The sequence below is a fragment of the Caretta caretta genome, chromosome 1 (assembly GCF_965140235.1).
Source record: "Caretta caretta isolate rCarCar2 chromosome 1, rCarCar1.hap1, whole genome shotgun sequence".
Taxonomy (NCBI): Eukaryota; Metazoa; Chordata; order Testudines; family Cheloniidae; genus Caretta; species Caretta caretta.
Genome location: NC_134206.1, coordinates 208,248,523 through 208,275,983, shown reverse-complemented (window position 1 = coordinate 208,275,983; position 27,461 = coordinate 208,248,523). Strand labels below are relative to the sequence as shown.

Genomic DNA, 27,461 nt, shown 5'->3' with positions numbered 1-27,461 from the left:
CATCATGGGAGAGTGGGAAAGGGACAATAACACAAATCAAGCAGAGTATCAGTTTGTATGTGCAATAAAACAGGATTGCAATGGTAACACTGACATCACCTTAAAGCTGGTAGCAAAAGCTGTATTTCTATGTTAACTTGATAGCAAGGTTTGGAGTTACTCCCTCTTGTAAACATGGACCTCTATTGATGATTGATTGTGTTTTTCATCCCCCACCCCCCAGAGTGAGATGCAGCTGCGTCAGGAAGCAGCGATGAGGCAGCAGCTTGAGGGGGTGCTGAATGAACACAGAGCACTGATTGATGCTCTGACAACTGAAATCCTTCTGGTCAGAGAAGAAAATGCTGCCATACAGGTACAAAGATGTTGAGCCTTTCCTTTGACACCCTATGAAACCCAAGGCAGGGACTAATGCAGTGAAAGATTTAAGCAGGCTCTTTATCTCTAGAGTGATGCGTCTGAGTTGACGTGCATTGGCAGAGCAGCATAGGGGGCAAAGGACTTTATCAGCAAGGGACGGCGCTACAAATCGGCATTGAAAATATGATAGTTAAAGAGACGAGGAACGTAATAGCGGGGGCGTTGTGATAGAGGGGTTTGTGGAAGTGTAATGCCAACCCTCTGTGCCTCATTCTAAGTCGTGGTATATTCTCCTCACTTCAACAAGCTCCAAATTCCTATCCATTAAAAGGAGTAATGAGAAACATTTTTTGAGAAAATCCTTTTAAACTTTAACAGAAGATTTATTTTAGTACAGCTTAGCCTTACTTTAATGGACACCCACTGTGCAGTCTACATGCTTAAAACTCTGCCTCTTTGCTTTCACAATATTAATACTAGAGGGGCAGTGAAGTGGAACTGACTTGAGGTCTTATTAGTTTCACCGTGTCACTCTGCAGCTGTTGTGAATTAGGATGGAAGTTGCAGCCATAAGAGAAAGCAACCTGGAGAAGGAAGAGGAGGATGGGGAGCATTCGGGGGATAATCAATAAAAGATAAGGCTAGTCAGGAAGGAAAAAGAGGAGAGAGAAATAGGGGAGACAAGTGCAGAGATGCCTTTTTGTGGCACCTCACGGGGATCAGATTAAAGCTTTGGCACTAAGTGGGGAAACAGAGGAATAATACATCTGTCTAATTTTTGTCCCTAGAACACAGATCTCTGTTTGTGTTTTTTTCCCCTCCCTTAGAAAAGGCTTCAGCAATATATGGTGGTAACAGATGAACAGTTGATTTCACTCACTCAGACATTCAAAAGCCTCCCTATAACAGATCCTAACAGAGGGCGAAGTCCAACAGATTTTGGAGTTCCAGTCAACAGTCAAGGTAGGTGTCGTTTCAGCACATTAGTAACTTTAGAATCCTAGGTGACACTTTGGAAAACGCCCTCAGCTCCAAGCAACTCCTATGACAGTATGGAATAGTTGCCAAGAAATCATTGACACAAACCAGAACTTGACCCAGCAGACACCTGTTGTAATCTCATTGAATTCAGTGGGACTATGTCAGATAGTAACTATCATGCTTGGCAGTAAATTGTCATACACAATCATCTAGTCCGAGGCTGATTGATGGATCCTCTTTGAGTCTTCTAGGTACCTCCCATATAAACCTGGGAACTGTTGTCTGCTTCTGTGCCACAGTAAACAGCTCTTATCTCATACGCTCTGCCCTGAGACACGGCTGCTAACCTTTGGATTTTACAGGCATCTTGTCCTCGTTTGTTTATTTAATATTCTCTTCTATACAGTTCTGGTTGGTCCCCTGTTAAGATATAGATATTCAGGCCTGTCTGCAAAGGCCTGTACTTTAAGAATTTAGGTGTATTCTTATCACTTGGCTAATTAGAGGTATAAAAGAAAGAATCAAAATCACTGTCTGCCAGTGTAAGGTCCTTCTCTTACTGTGACAGTCTGAGGCCCTGTTCTTAGGCTAAGGCCTTTGGCTAAGCAACAGAGGCAGCCATAAGCTGGGAAGCAACTGGTCACATCCTCCCATTCCAAACTAGTCACATTGAAAGGAGGTGCTATTGAGCTGTTAAGAATACACTCCTGTCCTGATAATGCCTGTCACCTCCAGAGAAAGGGAAGTGCCTAGAAGATGTAAAAGGAAATTTTAGGTTGATAGTTTTCTGTCTGGTAAGAACTCACTTATCAATAGACACAGCTGGGAAACCCTTATGTCTTTATAGATGTAGTTGTGAAATCCTCACTTCTGTATTGTTTTGTCATTATAGTTCCCACTTTGCTATTGTTTATTGGCATGGTCTCTGTCCGGTTCTGTGATTGTCTGCTGTATAATTAATTTTGCTGGGTGTAAACTAATTAAGGTGGTGGGATATAATTGGTTAGCTAATCATGTTACAATATGTTAGGATTGGTTAGTTAAATTTCAGTAGAATGATTGGTTAAGGTATAGCTAAGAATATTACTATATAAATTAGGGGCAAACAGGAAGTAAGTTGGGATTCGAAAATAAGGAAAAAGGAACTTGGATTTAAGCTTGCTGGAAGTTCACCCCAATAAACATTGAATTGTTTGCACCTTCGGACTTCGGGTATTGTTGCTCTCTGTTCATGCGAGAAGGACCAGGGAAGTGGGAGAATGAAGCAATAAGCTCTCTAACATCCCCTCTTTCACCTCACTGGCAGCTCCAAGCCTCGATCTGGACTGTGAGGATCAGTCATGTAACCAACCATGGACCTATGCTGTAGATGTGGTTATACCACAAACATTTCTATTACAATTAATGGCCCATTCCTTACTCTTTCTATGAGGATTCTGTTCAGGAAGAGCCCTTATAGCTGCTCCTGCTGTAACTCCAGAGGTTTCAGAGCAAAGCTCCCCTTCTTTGAACACAAGTAACCCCTCCAAATGCTCTGTCCTCTTTGGGATGTCTTCCAAAAATACTCTTTCAAAAGAGTCAAAGCTTCAAAGCATGTTTCTTTCTGTACCTCCTGATGAAGGAGAGTTCTTGTTCCCTTCTGACTCCTCTCTGGATGGTTCAGACACTGATGCAGTAGTAGAGGAGGCTAACTCATTAGTTACTTCAGCAGGTATTTGATGATCAGGGAAGCCAACTGCCTCATATGAGTCAGTTGGAGGAGCTGGTGCTGAGGAGGCAAATGACACATGGGTAAAGCCCTGCAAATCGGTGTATATCCATTTTATATCCGTGGACCATGTTTGCGAATCACAGATCGCATGCAGATACAAATTTTGTATCCACACAGGGATCCACACATAGGAAAGAAGCTCTGGAAGGATACTTCTACTTGGGGAAAACATAAAGAAGGATTTTCTCATTCCTTGTTAAGGTTATTGAGGAACAGTGATTCTGAGCAGTAGACTCCCCATAATCTGACATTAGTTAGTAACATCTGCTACAAACTGTACGCAATGCCTCTGACAGACCAGTTCCCTTTTGACTCTTTACCTTTAAGAGCGCTGTTATGCAGCCATTCAGTTCTGTGATCAGCCATGTCCTGCTTTATCCCTCCTACGGTTTTCCCTTTCAGGCATTAATGCCCTGAACAAAGCTGTTAAGGGGAAATCCAGATATAAGGTCACACAAATGGGGGCTAAGGGGAGTGGGTGTGTGTGTGCGTGTACTCCAACTAAGTATGATCTCACAACCAACTGTAACAATGCAGTCATGTTTTTCATTTTATGCTTCCCTGGCATGTCCAAAGCAGATGGCGACGTGTACACAAACCAGTCATAGGCAAGCAGTTAGATGAGAATGGTAGCCCTGGTTTAGATGGCTGTGTGCATACTAGTTAGAGAGTGGATTTAAAAGGAGGGTATACGACACAGAATGATTGGAAATAGAGTGGTAACAGCTAAATTTCTGTCAACCAGCCCACTTTACAATGAAGCGTCAAATGCATATTTGTGTGTGTGCATTCTGAACAACTGACGAGTCGCATGCTTGGTGACAGTCTCTTATGGGGTGTTCTACAATCTGATCACTGAAGTTTAATTTCCATCTTGGAGATGGAAAGCAATTTCAGAAATACAGAAAGAAGGTTACGTTGGGTATATTAAGGTTTTGTATCCTTTCCGAGTGTGCTCTTCATCAAAGGTAAAATACTATTAGGTAAATTCCCCCTCTTCTCCTCTCCCCCCCTCTACCATGTTTTCAGTTGTCTGAATGCAGGACCTATCTTGATAGGAATTTATTTTTCTGTTGCTCATGTACTAAAATATTTTGTTTCTAATGCCCCCAATTCTTGCCTTGTCTGTCGCCTTCAGAGAAGCCTGTATTATACTCTACTGTGCCCAGGACCAATCTTTTCAGAAGGGAAAACACACTTGTATCCTCACAGGAGGAGCTGCCTATGAAACTTCATCAGTGGTCAAGTCCCCCAGATGCTGTAGTGGCAGGCAGCAGTTTGCCAGCTCATGTGTTCCAGCCAGCTGTATTGTTATCTCCACCTAGACAGAAGAGTATCCAGGAATTCCCTCCTTTTCAGAATGGTGAGATGGTGATCTGTGTCTTTGGACAGAATGAGATCATTATCCTTCACATATGGTGTCAAATATATGCTCCCTCTTTCAAATAGTAATTCTTTGTTGAATGAACTTCCACCAGGATTTGGCCTTGCCCACTTGTTTTTTTTGGAGGCAGCCCTTCTATGCAAGTTCAGTTGGGGCAACTAGGTGCCTGGCACCATTAGAAGCTGCCTGGCATCAGAAACCAGGTCTCTTGCCTCTGCAGCTGGAGCTGTTTCTGCCCTCTCCTGTTTGCTTGTCTTTCTGTCGACTGCTGACTCTCAATTTCTGCAGCCCCTGCTGACGAGTAAACTTTCAGTTACAAAGCATGACAGAAATAAAATGACTATTAATCCTCCAAAAATAATTTTTAAATGTAGCCTATGTACAAGGTTTCAGTAAGTTTTTAACCATATCGGAAGTCTGAAGAGTTTGCACTATATTGTTATTAGGGGTGATAAATGGTCTGTCATTAGATGTTAAATTTCTTAAAAAACCTGTTTTAAAAAACGTTAACTCCTAAACTACAGATTTACTTCCAAATTCTGAGAGAAGTCGCTCTGTACCCAAATGCTGTAATTTGGGAAAAGACAAACTGCGCTAGCTTAGCAGCGGGTAACTCACATGCGCTATTTTCAGCATTTTGCATATTTCCTCTGATGTTGATTCTGGGCTGTAACAAAGCAGAAAATAACTAGCGATCAATCTTTATAAAATGGAGGACTTACTCAGCCACAAAATAAATGTTTATTTCAAAGTTTCCAACTGATATTGCAAACTGAAAAGTTCAGCTCCTCTCTTCCTTGGCTCTTCAGCCCATTCCCCTCTGCTAGCTTTAAATCCAAGTACAGTAGAACCTCAGAGTTACAAATGTCTCAGAAATGGAAGTTGTTCATAACTCTGAACAAACTATTATGGTGGTTCTTTCAAAAGTTTACCACTGAACATTGACTTAATACAGCTTTGAAATGCAGAAGAAAAATGCTGCTTTTAACCATCTTAATTTAAATGAAACAAGCACAGAAACAATTTCCTTATCTTGTCAAATCTTTTTTTAAACTTTCCCTTCATTTTTAATAGCTTACATTTAACACAGTACTGTACTGTATTTGTTTTTTGTTGTTTGGGGGGCAGGGGATTGTCTCTGCTGCTGCCTGATTGCGTACTTCTGGTTCTACCGGTCAGTTCATAACTCTGGTGCTTGTAACTCTGCGGTTCTATTGTAATTGTTAAAATACTTGCAGTGACCTCTTTTGGGGAACATGAGCCAATGGTGTACCCTGAATAGAAAACTATCCACGTCCCCATCCTTGGTTGAGTGTTACAGTTCAAGCCCTTCTCTGTGACTTAGCTCCATTAGGTTAGTACTGCACAGTCACTCCCCATGTTGAAGACCGCTTGTTTACTGTTCCTTTACTCTTTGTCTGTAGCATTGAAGAAGACAGTTCAAACATATCCTGCATCCCACATCTCTCCATCTATGGAAACCACTGAGAGAGAGCCAAACTGGCAAAAGAGCTCACCTTCCTCTGCAGGAACTCAGAACACAAATGAAGAGAATCGTCTCCTCACCCAGAGGTGGCGAATTCCTCCCATACACACAGACTTGGAGAGTTCTTTACTGTCAGATGGTCAGCAAGGGAGAAGCACCTTGTCCCCAATGGACAGATGGGCCATTGCTGGCTCTGGGGAGGAGCAGAAGCCCAGTGCACCTGAGGAGCACACTCAAAGCAATGATCTGTTAGGACAGATAGCTGAGCTGACACTGCAGAACTCTGTTATCAAAGCTCAGCTGAGCAAATTCAGAGATCGCTCTCAAGAGGCAGGGGATGGCCTGCATCAGCCAATTACAATGCAAAATATGAACACTAGTTTAGGATCAGCCATGCAGGGACAGGTAAGAACGTAAGAGAAGGTAAAGATTGGGTTGTCCTTCATCCCCCATCTCCATTTCCCACAAAGTATTGATTTTTTTTTTTTTTGGGTATCAGGTTTGGGTCTCTCTCTCTGGCACTGTAAGGGGGCGAGTAAAAGAACTTGTTTGTGTGTGGGGAGGTCTCTCTCTCTCTCTTTTTTTTTTTAAAACCTCATCCTGTCTTTGAGCTAGCTTGACTCCCTCATCTTCCAATTTTCCTTTAACTGGAGATTGCAACTGCAGTTCCTCATGTGAGGCCATGATAACAATGCAAGCAGCCTTTTGGAAGGTGGAAGTCAATGCTGTCTGCGTGCTGGCGAGTGAAGGATGCATGGCAGACTTAAAAAGCCTTACTCTCTTGTTGCATGTAAGCCAGATTGGCTTAGCCTTAATGTCTGTGGGAAAGAGAAGCCTTTGTTTACACTAGGAAAATTGGGACCTGGAATTGAGCTGCACTGCTGGTTAGTGTAGACAGGCCACTGCTTTGAGTAGCAATAGAGAACACACACACCTGAAGCCTGCCTCCACTACAGCCTTGACTCGTGTTACCATCAGTGGAGCTGCATTGCTGGTGAACCAGGGGTCCTAATTTTCCTTGTGTAGCTGTAGCCTAAGGGCTTAATTCTCCATTGTCTTACACAGTGTCTAGTTATTTACAGCTGTACGAAGCGGGTATAGAACTGTAGTACATCAGAATGGTCATATTACCCTCAGTTTGCACTCTGTGTGTGTGGTTTCTCTCTCTCTCTCATTTATATAAGTTTGAAACTTCCAAATTTATTTTGTTTGTAATGATTTGTGTTAGACTTTGCCAGAAGTATCAAAGAGCTTGGAGGAACGAATAACAGAGCTGAACCGCCAAAGTGCAGAAGCCCGTGGTAAACTGCTACAGCTGATAGACCAGCAAAAATTGGCCACTGTCAACCCTATCTCTCCACCAGTATCGCCTATTTTACCTCCCCCCATAAATTGGACTGGTATGTAGTTCCTTTTTTTTTCTCTACAGTAAGGTATTTACCTTTGTACCTACTACCTTCAGTTGACTAAATCAGCAATTCCCAAACAGTGTGGTCAACAGTGCACTTGCTGACAATCCACTGAAAGCTGTCTGGTCATGTGGTGTAGGCTCTCCTTGTTTACAGCAACTAAATTTCATTAAGACAGGTAAAAATACATCAGCTAACATTTTCCTAAAGTTACTTTTATATGTAATTAATTGCTGCAGTTGTGTCATTGCCTGCTGTATTCACTCTTCATCATGCTAATGTCCATAGAGCCACTACAATGAGTTTGTTAGCCTGCTTACAGTTTGGGCGCAGAACTAGACTTGTCAGTCATGGGCAGCAAGGGAATGCCTCCCCTCCCCTCGTTCTGCTTCCACAGTGGGAAGCAGCTTGATGAGGCCTCCTTTTTGCAGAGCTTCTCTGAGTGAAAAGTCCAATATTTTATTTCAAATTTCTCATTAAAAATCCCACTCAGTAATTTGGTCATCTGATTCTTAGTCGTGTCCCAGGGCTATCTGCCTTTTGAGATGTCTCTCCCCTTAGGTCTGGTTCCTTGCTGAGGACCTGCAGGATCCTCTGAGATGATTAAACTGTATGGCACACTAGAGAATAGTCAGTGCAGAATTTATTCTTCCCTGCTAGTTCAAGCTCCATGGATTAGCTACCATGCTTTTTTTTTTTTTAAACTGTCCTGCAGACTTAGGACAACTTAATCCTTTCTTGAAGTGAAATGGCAAGCAAACTGAGGAAGGGGAAAAGGCCATTAGGTAACAAACCACTGAAAAACCATAAAGGCTAGAACTCAAAGGGTGTGGGGGGGGGGAGAACAGTGCCTAGCACAATGGGATCCTGATCCCTGATTAGAGTCTGCCATTGCAATATTAATACAAATAGTAAACTAAGAAAATGGAGAAGTAAAGACATAAAACAGACAGAAATGAAAGATACTAAATAATTCATGCATGGAGGGGTTACTGCACCTTCACCAGAATTGAGCAATATTCCCTTACTCTCTAGAAAATGAAAAGAGGACAATTGAGGTGTCTGTTCCAGTGGCAGAAACTATGGACCACTCCAAAGGAGATACTCCTTCCCCTGCGAGTGGGGCCAGTGTAAGAAGGTAAAACCAACTAATTAGATTGTTTGAGTGGGTGACAAACAAATGGTGGGAGAGTTTTTCCTACTGTGTTAAATTACCATATTCTCCCAGGTATGATTGGCATTCTATGGTTTCATTACAGTCTAATCTGTAGAGATGGGAAATGGACTGTAACAGGGTAGCAAGTGTCTTCTGTTGAGCCTACCCTGTTAGCAAGTGTTGGAATCCTCTTGGGAGATTGACTGACTGATCCCTGCTGACTCTTTGTGGCAGGTGTAGCTTGTTAACTCTTATCTACTATAGAGACTGAAGGGGTTCTTCTGTCACTGTAGGAAATCCACCTCTGCAAGAGGTGGTAGCTACGTCAATGGAAAAAATCTTCCATTGACCTCGTAGTGCCTACACTGGGGCTTAGTTTAACTTAATACATTGCACAGGGCATGAAATTTTTCACAGCCTAGCTCTGTAGTGTAGACCAGCCCCGAGGAATTAATATGGCAAGCAGGCAGTGTGGTGTAAGAGTGGGCAGTGAAGCTCTTGTGACAACGAAATTGGGTAATACTTTAAAAACAAAAAAACCCTGGAATTTAGTTGTTTGGGTTAGAGATGAAGATTTCCCCCCTCATTATAACAAAGGAGGATGTTTCCATTTCAGTAACTTTTCAATACTTGCAGTTGGCATAACAGTGCTGCTTGTGACAAAGATTTAAGTGGTTTGTTGGAGGCTGTTGATGTAGATACCAGACACATGTCTCTGATCTTGTATTAGTGTTCGCTTCCTCCTTCTCTTTTCCACCTCACCTCACATGCGTATAGATCTACGGGTGCCTCTAGCAAGACTTGTTCTCCATTAAGTACCACTTCGGGAAGTATGAAATTGACACCTGTCAATCAGAGGACAAAGGTACGACTTAAATAAGGCTGCATGTTAGCATTCTCTTCAGCTATGGGCTTTCACTGCTGTGTTCTACATATGTATTGAGGATTCTAGACACATACTGGGGTGGATTCTGCTCTGTTTATACCAGTGTCAGTCCAGAGTAAATCAACTGAAGTAAAAAGCTACTCTGATTAAGAACAGAAATCCGAATCGGGGCAGCATGCAGGGGACACTCTTGCAGTGTGTTAATGTAACTAGTCACTTGCCTCTAGAGGCTTGGGTTAAAGCACTACAAGATACAAATGAAGTACAGTAGAACCTCAGAGTTATGAACTGACCAATCAACCACACACCTCATTTGGAACTGGAAGTACACAATCAGGCAGCAGCGGAAACAAAGAAAAGCAAGTACAGTACAGTACTGTGTTAAATGTAAACTACTGTGCAGAAGAAAAATGCTGCTTTCCCTTTATTTTTTTTAGTAAAGTTTCAAAGCTGTATTAGTCAATGTTCACTTTTGAAAGAACGACCATAGCTTGTTCAGAGTTACAAACATCCTCCATTCCTGACGTGTTCGTAACTCTGAGGTTCTCCTGTAATGCTAGGACTGTATTCTCCCAGTGGACATTTGTGCACATTATCCAACCACCACAGAATTTGGTACCTATGACAGTCTGACTAGATTTCAGATTAGCAGCCGTGTTAGTCTGTATCCATAAAAAGAAAAGGAGTACTTGTGGCACCTTAGAGACTAACAAATTTATTAATGCATAAGCTTTCGTGAGCTACAGCCCACTTCATCGGATGCATCCGATGTGAAGTGAGCTGTAGCTCACGAAAGCTTATGCTCTAATAAATTTGTTAGTCTCTAAGGTGCCACAAGTACTCCTTTTCTTTTTAGTCTGACTAGAAACAACCATTGACTGAAAAAGCAAACAGGGTTTCAAGTAAAGACTGAGATACATTTGTAAGAGCCATAGGCGGGGTTGGGAGGCTGGCAAGCTTGCACAGAACCTACTTGGCCTGTCCATGGCATTAGTCTCGTGCTGTCAGTAACTCTCATTTAACGAATGTTAAATTTTTTTCCAAACTTAAAGAAAAATGGTCAATCTAGATTTCCAGCATCCTGCTGAGGGTGAGATTTCCTTCAAAGCTTCCTTGTTTAACAGGAAGAAAAGGAACACTCTAGAGTAACACTATCTGCTGGGCCATTGTCTGATCAGCATTTGTATTTTTGGGAGATGTCATAGTGCTGATAGCAGAAAGAGAAGTTATCATAGTAGTAGTCATATAGTGGGAAGCTAGAGGATCTGTAGAAGCTGGTAATAACTGGTAAGCTTGTGGGAGTGAAAGGACTGTACGAATCTCACTTCAGTTCCTCTTCCTACCCCTCTGTCCCACAGGTGGAGAGGCAAAGAGAAGAAGGCTGGTTTGCACTATCAATGCATATCATGTAACTGAAGCTGAATCGCATAGACTCTATTTTATATTTATTTTTTTGTGACCCACCGGTAGGTTTCTGTAGTCCCTCTCCCCAAAACGTGAATTTTAACTCTCAAAGTGCCTACTTGTCAGTGCCACTAGTATACAGAGGTCCATAAGCTTATTATGTTTATGCTCTCCTTCAGAGTAATGCATTTGCAATTATAGCCTGGAGAGTGGGACACACAAGGTGGGAATGGAATGTAACAGTCCAGTCCCTATTGGATGAAGAGGACCTAAATTGGGGCTGATTTTTATACCATTTCTATACCTCAATAATGCATCCGCCAACATTAGACATGCTGAAGAAAGGGGCTTCTGGAGAAGAGACCATTTTTTCATGCACCAGCTCAGATACATGTCAGCACAAGATAAGGAAATAAATAGGACAATCCAGTTGACAAGAGCTGTGTGTGTTACGGAACAGTTTGGAATACCATTGGTGAATCAATTTGTGGAGTCACTCTGAAGGACTTGCCTCAGAAATAAACCAGTTCCTTATGCTTCGAGTGTGGTGACTGGTTTATGGAAGCTATCTTCTTGTACAAAGAGAATCCTCTTGTCTGAAAGTCATGACCACAACACCACAGAGGCAGCTACTGTTTTGACTTTTGGCTTCCAAACTATCCCCCAGCCTCACATCACAACTCCAGTCTTACTGCTTCTGTGCCACAGTGAGCAGCTCTTTTGTGCAGCCCTGTTCTGAACTCTGGGGCTGAGCAGGATTTTCCTTTACATGTGGGGATATGTTTAAAGGAAAGAATACCTTCCTTTTTCCAGATTCTGCTATAACCCTCACCATTTTATATGGTTTTTTGATTGATTAATGACCAAAGGCTGCCACTGACTTACAATATAGGGCCTGATCAGATGGCATACATTCTGTTTTCCCTAAGTTAATATAAATGGATCCTTTCTGGTTTAGTTTCTCTCCTTTACCTGCCCCCCCCACCCATGTTGTGGTAATTAGGTGCTCCTTCCTCAATGTGAGAAATTTCTTAATACTTTAGGGCATCCAGGTGAGCGACTGGATTGCTCCATAGTTCATCTCTTTGTCACCCTCTAACTTTTTCATTTCTAGTGCCTTATTTTCCATCTCCTAGGTGGGCCAGGCAATTAAATGCTGTTTAGTCAGGACAAAGTCCTAAAATCTGGTGCTTTGTGTCGTAAGCTAGCATGTCACATCTTTGTATATTTTCAAACATCTATTCAATATAGAACTATATTATAAGACAGGTATAAGCCCTTCAGGTCTCAGCATGTTCCATAGATCCATTTCAATTTCTTAAGATGGAAAGAATTAGAGTATTTTATGAGACGATCCTCTGCTCTTAATTCTGCTCATCCTTCCTCTGTTCTAGGTGGACTGATTGCTACGCCCATCTGGTATGATGTAAAAATGGAGGATTTGCTGTATATAGGGAATAGACTATTTAAAAATACTATAAATCTCCCCTCCTAACAGGGAATCCTCTGTTCTGGCATTTCCCTCCTTATACACGTTTTGAATGTTTCTAGGATTTAAAAGCTACGAACACTTCTCAACTAGGGCTGCAATGTGTTTTATAGAGGGATCAGTTCAAAAAAATCTGAGAGCATTAGCTGCCTCTGGTCTTGGAGCATGGCTAACCCATCAGTTATGACTTCCAGACTTGAAGATTCCTTGTTTTAGGAAGACATTTATGGTAAACTTTAAAATGTCTAATTCAGGTTGTAACTCTTACCTCCAGGCCCTTGGTCTCTGATACAGTAATGAACTACATGGAGTACTATACCCAAGTGCTGGTGCAGCTATGTTAAATTATTTTGGGTCCTGTGAGAATGTATAATCCAGGGGCTGTGATCTTGTACAGGTTTATTTGATATTTTATGTATCAATTTTTAATTTTAATGATAAACTGTAAATAAAATCCAATAATCAGAGGATGTGCATAGCTCTTCATTTTGTTATGTAATTGTAGCAACCTCTATAGTAAAGAATGAAAAATAGTTTCTGTGATAAGCCCCAGTTTTCAGACTTTTTTTTAACTTCTTGGGGCTGAAGTTTTCCATGCTTGGTGTCTCCACACAGAAAATCCTGCCTGAGTGCACAGTACAAGCAAAATCCTTTAACTGTTTGAGTTTTAAGAGAATGGAGAAATGTGTTTTTCCCTTTTTTTAATTGTTGCTGGGTACATTTTTGGGGGGAGGGAGATATTCCATAGAAACAATAGACTCTCTAAACGTGGGATTTGGTATGTACTGATCAAATGTCCATTGTAATCTACAGGAGACCTTTACTGTTGACTATATCAATGGGTGCTGAATCAAGCCCTTAGGCCTTGCACTTTGTTAAACTTCATTAAAGCTAGCTGTTAAATGACAAAGTTAAGACTGTTGGAAAATCCATCCAGGCTGATGCACAGTGGGGATCAGTTGTAGATGGGCTGCATATCCATGCACATCCATGATAGCTCTATTATTGCTGAATTGTTCCAAACCAATTCACTCATTACAAATGTTCCAGCGTATCTATTAGGGTGGGGTGAATGATCCTCTTGCTAATCTGTTGGCCCAGTTTCTTACCTACCCAGGTCATCTAACCCTGCTCACAGTAGGTCTAAAAAAGCTCTTGGGTCTTAAAGTCCAAACAGCAAGATTTCTGGGGTGAAATCCTGTTCCCACTGAAATCAGTGGCAAAACTTCCAGTGATCTCAGGAGGGCCACATGTGCTCTCAAAAGTCAGCAATTTACTAAATGTCCCTGTGTTTGTCTCAGAGTTGGTCATGTCCCTTGCAACTGCCTTGGGATATCTCTTTTTTTTTCTGTCTGACACCACAGCGTAGCCTGAGGTACTCAACACCGCTCATCTGGTCTGAAAACTGGCTGCAACTGTGATTTAGGAGAATTGTTTGCTCAACTGCTGGAACCCCTCATAACAGTGTAAGGCTGTCACTGTGCAGAGAGTTCAGTGCCCTCATATGCCAATGGATGGGGATACTCCTGGGGGAATTGTGTGCCACTGCGTGTGCGCAGAATTCATATCCCCTGCAGATTTCTTTGCTTCCCTGCAGAAAAATGACTTTCTGACAGGGAAGCTGCAAGAGCAGTCATGCACCACTCCCTAGCTGCGCAGGTACATCATTTCAGGCAGCCAGCAGAGAGGCAAATCACTGCAGGGCTGGGAACACCCCAGCCAGTGGCTCCTACCCTGAGCTGAGATTAGCTGCTAGTAAAAGCTGGGCTGGAGGCAGAAGAGGATGGGACTTCCTCTTCCTCTGCAAGGAGTGGCTGGGGATGTCAGATCCACCCCCCCATAATCTCCCCCAGCTGCAGGAAGCTCAGCATCCTCCCCTGCTTCCTGCCTCCATTGCTCCTCAGCTTTTGGGGGAGGGGTCACTGTAGGGGGAGCTTGCTCCCCCATTCACTCAACCCCTGTGCATCCAGGCTCCCCCATTCACTCAACCCCTGTGCATCCAGGCTCCCCCCCCAGACACCCCCACCAAGCCTCACACCATTTACCCCCTAACCCTCCATACCCAAACCCTACCTCATGGAACCTCAAGTCCTGCATCTGGAGCCCCCTGCACCCAGACACCTGCCTCTGGCCCCCCACCCCTGCACCCAGACTACCCCACACTGAGCTCCCTGCACTTAAACCCCCACCCTGATGAGCTGTACCACCCTGAGCCCCCATCTGCTGACCCCCCAATTAGCTGCATCCAGATTCCTGCCCCACTCCCCCAGCAGCCAGACCCCCTCCGCTGAGCCCCAACCACCTTCATCTGGAAGCCCCTGCAGAGTCCCATTGCCCCTGCACCTAAAACCCTCCCAACAAGCCTCTGAGCGTCCAGATCCCCCCACAACTAGACCCGCCCACTGAGCTGCCTGCACCCAGATTGTACCACACAGAATCCTTTCACCCCACACCTGGATCCTTCCACATTTGGATCGTGCCTGGTTGAGCCTGCCTGCCCCACACCTGGTGCAGAGGGGCAGGACCCCAGGGTGTTTCTGGGGCAGGGGCAGGCCCAGGCCTTGTGCTGTGTCAGGATCGGGTGCAGCCTCGCCACTGAGTCTGTGCCCTCTGGGTAGGGGGTGGGGAGGCCTCCAGGTGATCTCCCACCTTCATGCAGCCAGTGCTCCCCACTGCCATGCTGGACCATCTGCATTTATTTATTGACATATAAAACTGGCAGAATTTCGAAGTACTGTGTATAGTTTTTAATTTTTTGGTGCAGAATGCCCTCAGGAGTGTGGGAGAAGGCAGAGTAGCCAGTGCTGACATCTTAATCATTTTCTCTACTGAGCTCTCAATTTTGGACCACGCAATAGAGTGTAGCTGTCACCACTAGTGCACACATCTTACGTTTGTAATATGGTATACTGGTGAAAGGAGTCTCTGGATGGAGCTGATACGGATTTTACTGTGTTGAATAGAATCAGACTTACTCCCATCTAGTCCGTCTCCGGAGGGGTCAGTACAAGGCCACCTTTTGACAATGTGTTTCTGTTTTCATATAAGAAAAACGGTGGAAATGTTTCATTTTTCCCCAGACCTTTCAACTTCCTCCTTTTGTCTTAAATGCAATATTCTGCGGAATGACAGAGCCGCAAGCCACAGTGAACACAAAATCAGAGACTGACCGAGGAGAGCTCCTTTGCCTCGATCTGTTAGGAATGTGTTAAGTAGAGCTGGTCAACCTTCTTCAACTGAAAAATTATCTAATTGGAAAACATGGCAAAATATTTCATGGAAAAAAATGTTGGGTTTTTTTCTTTTCAATTTTCTGACCAGAAAAATTCTAAACTACGTCTATTTGGAAGGAAAATGTTCATGTTTCATTTTTGACTTCTGGATTTTTCAGGGGTTTTCCTATCTCTCCCCTTTTTGTTTTTGTTTAAAAGTGTAAAGTGCTTTCTCCCCCCACCCAACTCACTTTCAAACTATTTTATGTTCTCTTCCCCGTACTTTTCCGGTGGGGGGAAAAGAAGTGAAAGTAGGAGAGGGAGGCAGACCAGCAATCCTGAAACTGGGAAAGCCAGAACTCTTCGGTTTCTAGAAACCCAAATACTGTTAAGTCAAAAAGAAACTAAAGTTTTCATTATGGTTTGACATTTTGAAACAATTGTTTTCATTTTGTTTTAAAACCTTGGTATTTTTCAGTTGAAAAACTTCAAGGAAACTTACCTATGAATTCTTTAGTGGTGTAAACAGGGGCTTTCTGCCAAGGCAGTGAGTTGCTGTCATTCATGTTGCCCAAGTACGCATTATGTATTAGGGGCTTCACTGCAGTACTTTCCAAAAGGGTGATATCCCCTTCTCACAAGTCCCAGTAGTGACAGAGGCTTTTGTCAAGAGGCCAGGAACCTTCCCAGCTATAAAAGTAAAGGAACCAGGTCTTCTCCTACTGTAGTCTGAAGAACACAGACTAGGGTTTGCATGTGCAGAGACACAGATGGGCAGGCAGAGATGTGGGGGACGGACACAAAGCAAGATCTAATCTGAGGAGTTTTTCCCTAATGCTGTTAACCTGTTATAAGAAGGGAGAGATCTCGCAAGTTCCACAATGTAGGAATAAATAGAGGGAAGGGGAGATTTTTAATAAACTGCATTTTATAAATACAAATGACAATAGCTTATCCCCAGAATCAGTACTACTGAATACTTTAAATTAGACAAAATACCCTTAAAACCCTGCGTTGGCACAGCTGCACCGCTGTAATGCTTTAATGGAGATGCTGTAAGCCGACAGGAGAGCGCTCTCCCATTAATCCAGCTCTCTGAGAGGCTGTAGCCACGTCAGCGGGAAAAGCTCTCCTGCCAACGTAGCGCTGTCTACGTGGGGGGTTAGGTCGGTATAAGTACGTCCCTCAGAGGTGTGGGTTTTTTTCACACCCTTGAGCAATAGGAGTTACACCAGTATCGGCCTGTAGTGTGGCCCAGACCTTAGGCTGGGATTTTCAGTGGCGTCTAAGGCGGGGCTACGCTACAGAATTACTTGGGTATAACTACAGTCGTTCAGAGCTGTGAAAAATCCACACCCTTGAGTGACGTAGTTATACCAATGAAAGCACCCGTGTAGACAGCGCTATGTTGGCGGGAGAGCTTTTCCTGTTGACACAGCTACTGCCTCTTCTGGGGGTGCATTAACTATGCCCGTGGGAGAGCTCTCTCCCGGCGGCTTAGAGTGTCTTCATTCGAGTACTACAGTGGTGCAGTCGCAGCGGTGCAGTGTGCTGATGCCACGTTGTAAGTATAGACCTGCCCTCAGGTAGTTAGGTGCTTAAATCCCATTGCCATTCAGTGGGAGCTGGATGCCTTGGTCCTTTGAACATCCCATCCTCAGACGGGTCGGCAAAAGGCATGTTGTAGATAATGAAACACAGCCAAACAGCCTTATTTGTAATGGTTGAACTCTCAGCCATACAGTTTTGAACATGCACCTTGAGTGCCCAGATCCTCTCTTTGGCTGTTGCAACCAGCAGTTAGGTACCTAACTGCCATTTATATGCGACTTTGAGTACCCAGAGACAGGATTTAGACACTATTACAGTAGCTATGTTTGAAAAATTGACTTGTGTACATTAGAGGTGAACAAAGGTGTGTTCATCCACTGCTTCTTGTTTTGTGCCTCTGAAAGTTTTAACAGTCACTACTGCCAACATTGTGCATGTCTACAAATGAGGAATTACACACACCAATGCAAAAGCTGGATGTGTTGTTCTGTAGACCGTGTGTGTACTGTTTCAAGGCAACTAATTCATTTTTAAGCCTTCTGTTTAGTGACCAAGATGTTAACTTTGAACCTGACACAGACAGAGCTACAAACGTGGGTGTGTATACACAGACAGACATGCTGATAAATATTTTCTAGCTGTGTGTAAATTGTACCAAATGGACACTTTTTAGACACATTGATTTGTGACTATTTGATTTTGGGGTTTTTCTGAGGCTCTTTAGTGTATTTCACTCAGAGAAACAGGGTGAAGACTGATTCAGTCTGTGTGCAGTGGGACCAAGAGAGAAGCTGAAAGATAAGGTCTGAGACCTGCAAACTTCATCCCATCTGATGCCCAAGAAACCACTGTTTAAGGATTCCCTTACTATCCTACCTCCTGGCTAAGCCTGACTGTCTCATTTCCCTGCTCCTTAGACAGACAGGTGTAATGTAAAGCCACAGTGGCTCCTATTTGCAGATGACAGTTCTCTCCAGGCAGGTTTCTAGTAGTGGTCGTACATGTGATTATTTCCTCTCTGGAAAAGGAAAAGAGGAGAATGGTGGTTGAGTGTTGGCATGTAGCCTGTGAGCTGTGCCAAGCTGCTGCAGTGCTAGGACGCGCAGGTGGGTAGCCAGGAAAGAGTTCCTGTCCCCCAGTAAATGTCCTAAAGGTCCCACATTTCTGTTGTGTGACAGGGGCCTTGCTAGAAGGGTTTTGGCTTTTGCTCTGCACAGCTTGGGGAAGCACCTGGAAGTTGTAGACTCTGCTGCTTTTGTGCACACAACTTTCTAGCATTTCCGCTCTCAATACCAAGCCTGAGGCTTGATGTATACCAAGTACGGTAGATTTTGCTGCTCGAAGGCGGGGGTACCCAAACAAGGGCTATACCAGCAATGACACAGGAGCCTCAGGGCCATGTCTTAGTGGTCAATTTGCATACAGAAAACTTCATTAAGGTGGGGGCTGAGACTGCTGCTGCTCCACACCTGAACCTCCTGCTCCCCCTGCCCTTCTGGGATACGCAAAACCCTCAGCTCAACCATTAGAAAAGCAGGACAGGCTCAGGGAAGGTCTCTTCACATATCCCATGTTAAGGGGATGGAGGATAATATCTCATAGGTGTATGGTGGGGTCGTCCACTCAGCTAGTAATTAAGACTTAGGCCCAAATCCACAAACGTGTATAGGCTTTCTTCCACTGATTTCAACAGAAGTTAGGAACCTAAATATGTTTGTGGATTTGGGACTTAGCTCTTTATATAGCACTCTTTATCCACAGATCTCAAAGTGCTTCATAAAGGTGGGTCAGTATCATTATCCCATTTTTCAGATGGGGAACAGAGGCCCAGACAGAAGAGTACCTTCCCCGAAGTCCCACAGCAGCTCAGTGGCACAGCAAGGACTAGAATCCAGGTCTCCTGTGTCCCAGTGCAGTGCCTTATCCATTGGAGCACACTGTTTCTTACAGTGAGATCATTGGGTGCATCCCATCTTCACTGTCATTCCCCAGAGAAAGCACTTACGGGGGATCTTGTGGCTGGATCTAACTGGCCGATTAAGCTCATCCTCCTCTTTAACGTGGCAGATGTAGATCTCATTGAGGACACAGCATATATACACAGAGCTGATGAAACCAGCTCTGCACCAGGGTATAGGGGGCACCTGTACCAGCAGTATTCCCTGGGGTAGATTTACACATCTCATTACCTAGCTCAAGGGGGCTGCATGGCAGGGCAAGGATGCAGTGTCAGAGACATGCCCTGAAAACAGGGACAGTTTAGTTTCCAGACATACCTGGTCACCCCACCCATAAAACAGGCTGCTTTATCTACTGTGTTTATAGAAATCTCAAAGCCACACACAACCAGATACCAAACTTGACTCTGCCCACTCTCCAAACACTAGATGGAGGCTCACAAGTACCACAGGAGACAGGCCAACTCCAGATGTGTACCAATTGGAATGGGTGGGGGTAGAGGTAAAGTTTTTTTGATACTTTGGCCATAATTCCCATCATTTCACACACTTAGATTTTTTTGACCATGCTTGTACTTTAGAATTGACTGGCCTTCCAACACTGGGTTGTTAGAAAACTATAATGTTCTAAGTTTGTCTGTTTGTTTAATTTATCAGTGCAACTTTATAATCTTAACTGCAGTTTAACAAATTCTTTTCCTGGGCTAAGCATTTCGTAAGGTGAGTCATGGTAACAGTCTGCCGAAAGCATTTTATTTATTTTGATATTTATCGTGCATTTCTTAATTCCAAGTACTTTACCACATTTTTAAAACTAACAATAATTTAGAACTACCCATATTCCAATATATTCATAAAACTGTCCATTTGCCAGTAAACAACCCACCATGATACGTGCAAACACTAAAAGGAAGTGAGATAATCTCTGGTGATATACAAAGGTGTAACTAGGAGAAATTGGGTGAAATTAAACACAGCAAAATTTAGGCTGAATCTCAGGAAATGCTTTCTGACAGTGAGATTTCTGAGGCTGTAGAATAGTCTCCCTGGAAGAGGGGTGGAAGCCCCTTTGCTTGTTACACTGAAAACCAGACTGGACAAAGAACTGAAAAAATATTCGATAGGGCATAATCTTGCTCTGGTGCCCAGATGGGGATGGACTAGATATGACCTAGTAGGTCTTTTACCTCACTAACATCTGTGATTCTAAGCGTCTATGAAGATAATTTCATTTTCCCTCCTAATTTGGATGTGATCATTCAGCTGCACATTGAAATAGCAATGTCTCCATATATTTCAAGGGTTAGACATTCAGACAAATGCCTAAATGCCTCGAGCATTTCATCTGAACTTAGAAAACACAAAACACCCTTGTCTCTACCCTCATCCACTCACCTGAGTGAAAGCTCAGGAGCAGCAAGGCGTAGACAGACACCACAAGGAAGACCATCCTGAAACCTGAGAAAGAGAGAGGGTTTGTCCCTGGATTACTGCCCCAGCTAGCAAGGACTCCGCGCCTGCTAGAAGGTCTCAAGGGAAGAGGTTATACTGGGCAGGCTTCCAGGATCTCTTGGCAGGCAGGACTGGCATTGACAGCTGCATCTCAGGCTTCTCTTCCCTGTGCTTCCAGAATAATGTGTATACTACCACATAACGCACAGCAGCTCTAGGAGTAGAAGGGACAAGCTAGTTTCATTTTCTGTGAGAGTCAATGGCTAGGAACAAACGTTTGTGAAGTGCCTACACCAGAATTCCAATTGTGTTAGTTCCCATGTTAACTAGCACATGTTTAAGCAGGAGATATTCTCTAGGAATTATTTTGGGCAAGTTTGCTGGCCTGTGTTATGCAGGAGGTCAGACTAGATGATCACAATGGGCCTTGAAATTCAAGGGGAGACAAATCTTTACGTTTTTATGGTATAAATGTAGCACATGGTGCTACTGGGGGCATGTGGGAGAAGGGGAATGGAGCTCATCTGTGGAGCCAGCTCCTTCGGCCTCCATCCCCTGATTTTTGGAACAAATTAGTCCACTGTTAATAATAAAATGAGTCACAAGCCCACAGTAAGCAATCTGGACCATCAGACTCCTCCTATGATTTCCTGCAAAAGGCTGAGACCAAGCCAAGGAGGAGGGCAGGGAACAAGCCAGTTCCCATCTTGAACCTGGTAGACATTTCGACTCTGGACATCAGATGCTATTTCAACATCTTTAGATAAATAAGAAAGAGGCACCTGTCTGGTTTAGAGCCAGTACTTACCTTTGGTCACCCCACGTCCCTTGGCACAGGCAACCGAGTGCAGGTGAGGATGGTGAGAAAGAAGCAGGAAGTAAGGTGCTGGAGAGGAGCCATCCCTTTGTGTGCCAAGAGGCACCCCCCCCTAGGAACCGTAAGGCAGGCTGAGCTCTTGCCGTGATGAACACAAAACAGGGCTTTCCACTCTCCATTAAAAATGAACCAATTTTCCTCTTCCATGTTTTAAATTCAGTAGTGTTTAAAAGCAAATAAAACAAGCTGCCTTCTCTGACATGGAGCTAGTGTGCCCCTTGTTCTGGGCACATTGCACATGAGGGGACTCTGTGCTTCTTGCTCTTGGGGACCCCATGCATCTATGGGCAGGGTGAGGAGGCAGGGAACAGATCACATGTCCAGGGAATGGAGATCAGAAATACCACCAGCGGCTGTGGAGCTGTTGAAAGTCAGCCTATCTCATGTACATCAATATAAATCAAGAGCAACTCCACAGAAAAAATGGAAACCTACCAGTGTCAAAATGATGTGAGATCGGGGTCAGGACCTGGGTTTTCAGAAAGACACTTTCCTCACTCAAGACAAGAGAGTTTGGAATATTATTCCTGACCTCCAGATTGCTGTTCACTGGAGAATTAGTAAAACAGGAGTAAGTGCAATGTACATTAGAAAACTCCAGGGGGAGTGCAGGGAAGGAGTTGGGTGAATGAGATGCTCGGGTTGGGTTTTGGTTCAAGTAATCAACTAGGCCGGAAGATTATGCTAGATTCTTTCAGCCAGGGCACAAAAATATGCAACCCAGTTGACAGAGGATTTTCTGCCTGTTAATACATATGGCAAATAGTCTGATACTAGGAACATGCCCATCTGGGCTATACTGCCTGCAATAGGAAACTGAAAAATCTATTATTTTCTTCAGAGTTGCTTCCCACTGGCCCTTCACGCTCACCTCCACTACAGAGCCTCTTGCTGCCATCACATTGCAGGGTTGTACGGGGAGATTTTGGCAAACCAGTAAAGTGCCTGAAACCACTATTACTTATTGCTAAAAGCAGCCAAATCAGCAGGCCGTAAATTGGCCATGCAGCAGCCTCAGCTTAACCAAGGCAGGAGGGGAGAGGATTTTGGGTGCCACAGAAAGGGCAGCTTGACCCCTGTCCTTCCTGATAAGAATTGTGTTGAAGTTGCTGATAGGTGCATTTTAGAAGGGCAGGATGTGCCTTCAGGAATGTCTGTTAGGGCCTCAAGGCTGCAAACTCTGGGGAAAACCCAAACCTGGTTAATCAATAATCAGAAGGAAACCTCTTGCTTGACCACTGAAACTGCTTGCTTAACAAGTTTTCTTTAAGGGACATGTCATTGTATTACTAATGTATAAAGAAGGGGAAAAAGTTTGAGGTAGGTGGACTGGACTCTCCCTCAGACGGAAGATTTGGCCACTGGAAGGCTGCCACTGTGCCACTTGAGAGCCACACTCAGCTTAGGTAATTATCAAGGGTTGGGGGTGTTTTACTAACCTGTTGCGGACGTGTGTAAGTGCTTGAGACTGAGTAAAGTTTAGCTTTAAGTGAAAGCAGTCTTGTGTTGTCCTGTTTGTGCCAGCCATCTATCGGTCAGACGGCCGTGTCACCCCTGATTTATTTCCTGACACCACCTCACACAGAGTAAAAGTTCACAAGAGCTTTGGGTTGAAAGAACCCTGGGTAACAGGGTGGAGTACAGCACAGGCCAGACCCCATTTCTTCCGGATCTTAGGATGTGACCCTAAGCACAGGGTCATCTTTTCTTCTTCCTACAGCCGCTGTTACCTTCACAGCATGCAGTCAGTACACTAAACAGGGGTAACTATTGCCCAGGGAAATTCTGGGTCTCTCAGCATGCAGACACCCAAAGACAGAACTCGTACCTACGTGTCCAGAAGCAATATGGCTTCGTGAATGAGACGTGCCTTTTACCACATTAGTGTCCTGGGTTCTATTCCCACCTTTAGTTGAAGTGACTCACTTTCCTCATATATAAAACAGGAAGAGTGAGATGTCTGTCTTGAGGAACAGGGATATGAGACCTTTACAAAATACAAAATTGCCTGGAAATTTGTAGGGCAGGTAAAAGAAGCATGAACTCCTGGGCTGCCTAACCCAGTGCACAGGGGTGCTGGAACAATTTTTATAGCAGGCGTGCTGAGAGTTATTGAACCAAACTGTAAACCACTTCAAGCCAGGGAGTGTGGCAGCACCCCCAGAACCCCTAATTCCAGCACAGGGGTGGACAAACTATGGCCCGTGGATCAGATCAGGCCCGCCAGCCATTTTAATCTGGCCCTCAAGTTCCCACTGGGGAACGGGGTCTGGGGCTTGCCCCGCTCTGGCGGTCCAGCTGGGGAGCAGGGTCAGGGGCCACTCCACGTGGCTCCCGGAAGCAGCAGCATGGCCCCCCTCTAGCTCCTACGCGTAGGGGCAGCCAGGGGGCTCCACTCTGCATGCTGCCCCTGCCCCAAGCACCGCCCTTGCAGCTCTCATTGGCTGGGAACTATGGCCAATGGGAGCTGCAGGGGCAGTGCCTGCGGACGGGACAGCGCGCAGAGCCACCTGGCCGTGCCTCTGCTTAAGAGCCAGAGAAGGGACATGCCGCTGCTTCTGGGAGCTGCTTGAGGTAAGTGCCACCCAGAGCCTGCACCCCTGAGCCTCCCCCCATGCCCCAACACCCTACCCCAGCCCTGATCTCCCTCCCGCCCTTCAAACCCCTCAATCCCAGCCTGGTGCACCCTCCTGCATCCCAAACTCCTCATCCCCAGCCCCCTCCCACACCCTGAACTCCTAATTTCTGGCCACACCCTGGATCCCGCACCCCCAACCAGAGCCCTCACCTCAACCCCAATTTTGTGAATATTCATGGCCCGCCATGCAATTTCTATTCCCAGATGTGGCCCTTGGGCCAAAAAGTTTGCCCACCCCTGTTCCAGCATCTATGCCACTGCACTTCCCTCTAAGCTACAAGCTACTGTGGGAGGAGTGTCTTTCTGGCCATTCTGTTTCAATTCTTGTGAGCCAGACTGCACAGCTCTGAGACAGGAGCAGCATAAGCTTGTGCAATTCAGTTCTGATGCTGAGCAGTTCCTTTACAAGCCACGACTGGCTCCCTCTCCAGAGCCAATCCAAATGTCTACTAAGTTCTTATTAATAAACTTTCAGAGCTTGACCCTGGTGCCTGACACCTGACCACAGCATAGGCAGCCTGGGGATAGGTGTTGCGTCTGGATCCTCCCCACAATTTTCTCCGTACCTCTGCACAAAAAATACGAGTAAAAATATTGAGATTTTAAAACCAGAAGCGTTTCCTGCATACCCACAATCATAAAGCACTTTGAGAGCCACAGGTGAATGAGGACTATGTAAATGTAAAGCATCAAATCAGATTATGCTTAACCTTAAATCTATGCTCAAGTGCTTTGCTTAAGAGGGATGTATAACTGAGGTGCTTAAAATCAGGCATATGCTTTTAAGTGCTTTGTTGAACTAGTGCTTTCAGGCAGTTTTCCGGATAGGCTGATGTAAACAGATAAAGGTATTGGCTGGGTGTCTGGGGAATGGACAATACAAAACAGTGTGCATGGAAACAAGTAGTGAAGCTTCAGGGATTCCCAATGGGAAAGTAAGCAGACTCCAACATGCAACGGTCATTTGCTGAACTGAGACATTATAATAGCAGAACATATTGTCAAGATCAGTAATTATGAAGCCTGAGATTTACAAACTGATGGCAACCCTGAGTTACTAGGCTTTAACATCTGGACTTTTTAAACTGAAAAGTATCACATTTGAATCATAGAAATGAAGGGCTGAAAAGGATCTCAAGAGGTCATCTAGTTCATCCCCCGCTCTGAGGCAGGACCAAGTAAACAAAACCAGCCCTGACAGGTGTTTGTCTAACCTGTTCTTCAAAACCTCCAGTGACAGGGATTCCACAACTCCCTTGGTAACCTGTTCCAGTGCTTAACTACCCTTATGGTTAGAAAGCTTTTCCGAATATCTAACCTAAATATCCCTTGCTGCAGATTAAACCAATTACTTCTTGTCCTACTCTCAGTAGACATGGAGAACAACTGATCACAGTCCTCTTTATAACAACCTTTTACATATTTGGAAAGAGTTCAGAGGATGGCAACAAACATGATAAGAGGTTTAGAAAAGCTGACCTATGAGGAAAGCTTGAAAGAACTGGCCATGATTAGTCTAGAGAAGGCTGCGGGGGGCATGTTAACAGTCTTCAATTTGTTCACATCTTTCTTAAAGTGTGGCGCCTAGAACAGGACACAGTACTCTAGCTGAGGCCTCACCAGTGCTGAGGAGAACAGGACAATTACCTGCCATGTCTTACATACAACATTCATACTTACATACCTGCCGAGTCTTACATTCTGTTAATACACCCCAGAATGACATTTGCCTTTTTCACAACATTGTTAGCTACTATTCAATTTGTGATTTACTATAACCCCCAGATCCTTTTCTGCATTACTGCTGCTTAGCCAGTTATTCCCCATTTTGTATTTGTGCATTTGATTTTTCCTTCCTAAATGTATTACTTTGCCCTTGTCTTTATTTAATTTCATCTTATTGATTTCAGACTAATTCTCCATTTATCAAGGTCATTTGGATTCTAATCCAGTCCTCCAAAATGCTTGCAACTCCTCCCAGCTTGGTGTCACCTGCAACTTTTATAAGCAGACTCTCTATTCCATCATCCAAGCCATTAATGAAAATATGGAATAGTACCAAACCCAGGACAGACCCTTGTGGGACCCCACTTGATATGGCCTCCCAGTGTGATAGCGAACCAATGATAACTACTCTTTGAGTACTGTCTTCCAACCAGTTGTGCACTCATTTTGTAGTAATTTCATCTAGGCCACATTTCCCTAGTTTGCTTATGGAAATGCCACATGAAACTGAATTAAAAGCCTTACTAAAATTAAGATATATCATGTCTATAGCTTCTCCACTATCTACTAGGCCAGTAAACCTGTCAAAAAAGGAAATCAGATTAGTTTGGCATGATTTATTCCTGACAAATCCATTCTTCTAGATAGAACTGCAGCTACTCACTTGACATATGTTGGGTCAGCTCAGTACACGGAAACCCACATTCAGCATCATGTCAAGTCTTGCACAACTTTCCACACAGCCAGCCACTGATCCATACTGGTCTTCAGCTACCGATCGTCATGAGCACAAAGCAGCAGCGGTGGAACCTGCACAAAGCCAACTGGGAGAAATCCAGCAAGACTCTAGAATGGAGTGTTGTAACAATACTGCCCCACCATATCCCGATAGAGCAGGCTTACAGGCGTTTCTGTAGAGCCATCTACAAAGCAGCCACCAGAGCCATTCCACATGGATATCACCCTGTTTACATCCCCTGCCTTGAAGAAGAGTGTGCTGCTCTACTGAAGCAGTATGAGTCAACTAGTGACCTGGACGCAGCCAATCACTTAGCTGTGCTCATTAAGCCAGGTGGGAGAAAAAGACCAAGAACCTGGACTTTACTTTTTCCAGCCAAAAATGCTGGAGTTTACTCTCTTGCCTTGAAGTAGCCCAGCAACCACTGACACCAAGCTGGTCATCTGTGAGTGCTAACCAAGTAGCCACCTCCCTCGTATGGGAAAGACAACCCTGGGAAAAGAAGTGAAGAGTCGAGTCCAGAGCAAGTGAAGGGTCTTCTGCAGGCAGCACAAATCCAGAGCTTGCCCTGAACCTTTCACAGTTCCTGAGCTGGACAGGGTGCTACATAACATCAAATCTGGCACTGCTGCTGGCTATGACAACATACTTCCAGAGTTCCTGAAACATCTTGGCCCATGCGCCTGCTCTTGGCTGGCTCAGTTCTTCACAAGGTCACCAATGAAGGAAGACTGCCAAAAATCTGGCATATGTCAAAAGTCACCAGCCTGCCAAAAGCTGGTATCAAGTTACTGCCCAATATTGCTGCTTTCTGTGTGTCTCAAGGTTCTAGAGCACCTAATTTTACAGCAAACACCACCAGAGGTGGAGAACATGTTGAATGTGGAGCAAGCAGGCTTTTGACAAGGTTGAAGCACATGTGACCAAGTACTTCTGCTAACCTTTGAAAACAGTTTCCAAAGAAACCTGAAAAAAGGCACTAT

General features: G+C 44.3%; 1 protein-coding gene across 6 annotated transcripts in view; it reads left to right on the top strand.

Moving 5' to 3' along the window:
• Nucleotides 1-12,794, top strand: part of SPICE1 (spindle and centriole associated protein 1) — a 33,046-nt gene extending 20,252 nt beyond the window's left edge. For 3 of the 6 annotated variants that reach the window (XM_048819389.2, XM_048819380.2, XM_048819379.2), the window contains exons 10-17: nt 224-355; nt 1,188-1,323; nt 4,251-4,475; nt 5,921-6,387; nt 7,211-7,382; nt 8,427-8,529; nt 9,325-9,412; nt 10,792-12,794. In XM_048819389.2, the coding sequence (XP_048675346.2) occupies nt 224-355; nt 1,188-1,323; nt 4,251-4,475; nt 5,921-6,387; nt 7,211-7,382; nt 8,427-8,529; nt 9,325-9,412; nt 10,792-10,845 (1,377 nt within the window). In that variant the 3' untranslated portion in view covers nt 10,846-12,794. Of the gene's footprint in view, nt 1-223; nt 356-1,187; nt 1,324-4,250; nt 4,476-5,920; nt 6,388-7,210; nt 7,383-8,426; nt 8,530-9,277; nt 9,413-10,791 lie in introns of all 6 variants that reach the window. The other 3 variants (XR_007352629.2, XM_048819413.2, XM_048819403.2) reach the window with 3 other exon arrangements.
• The last annotated feature ends 14,667 nt before the right edge of the window (nt 12,795-27,461 follow it).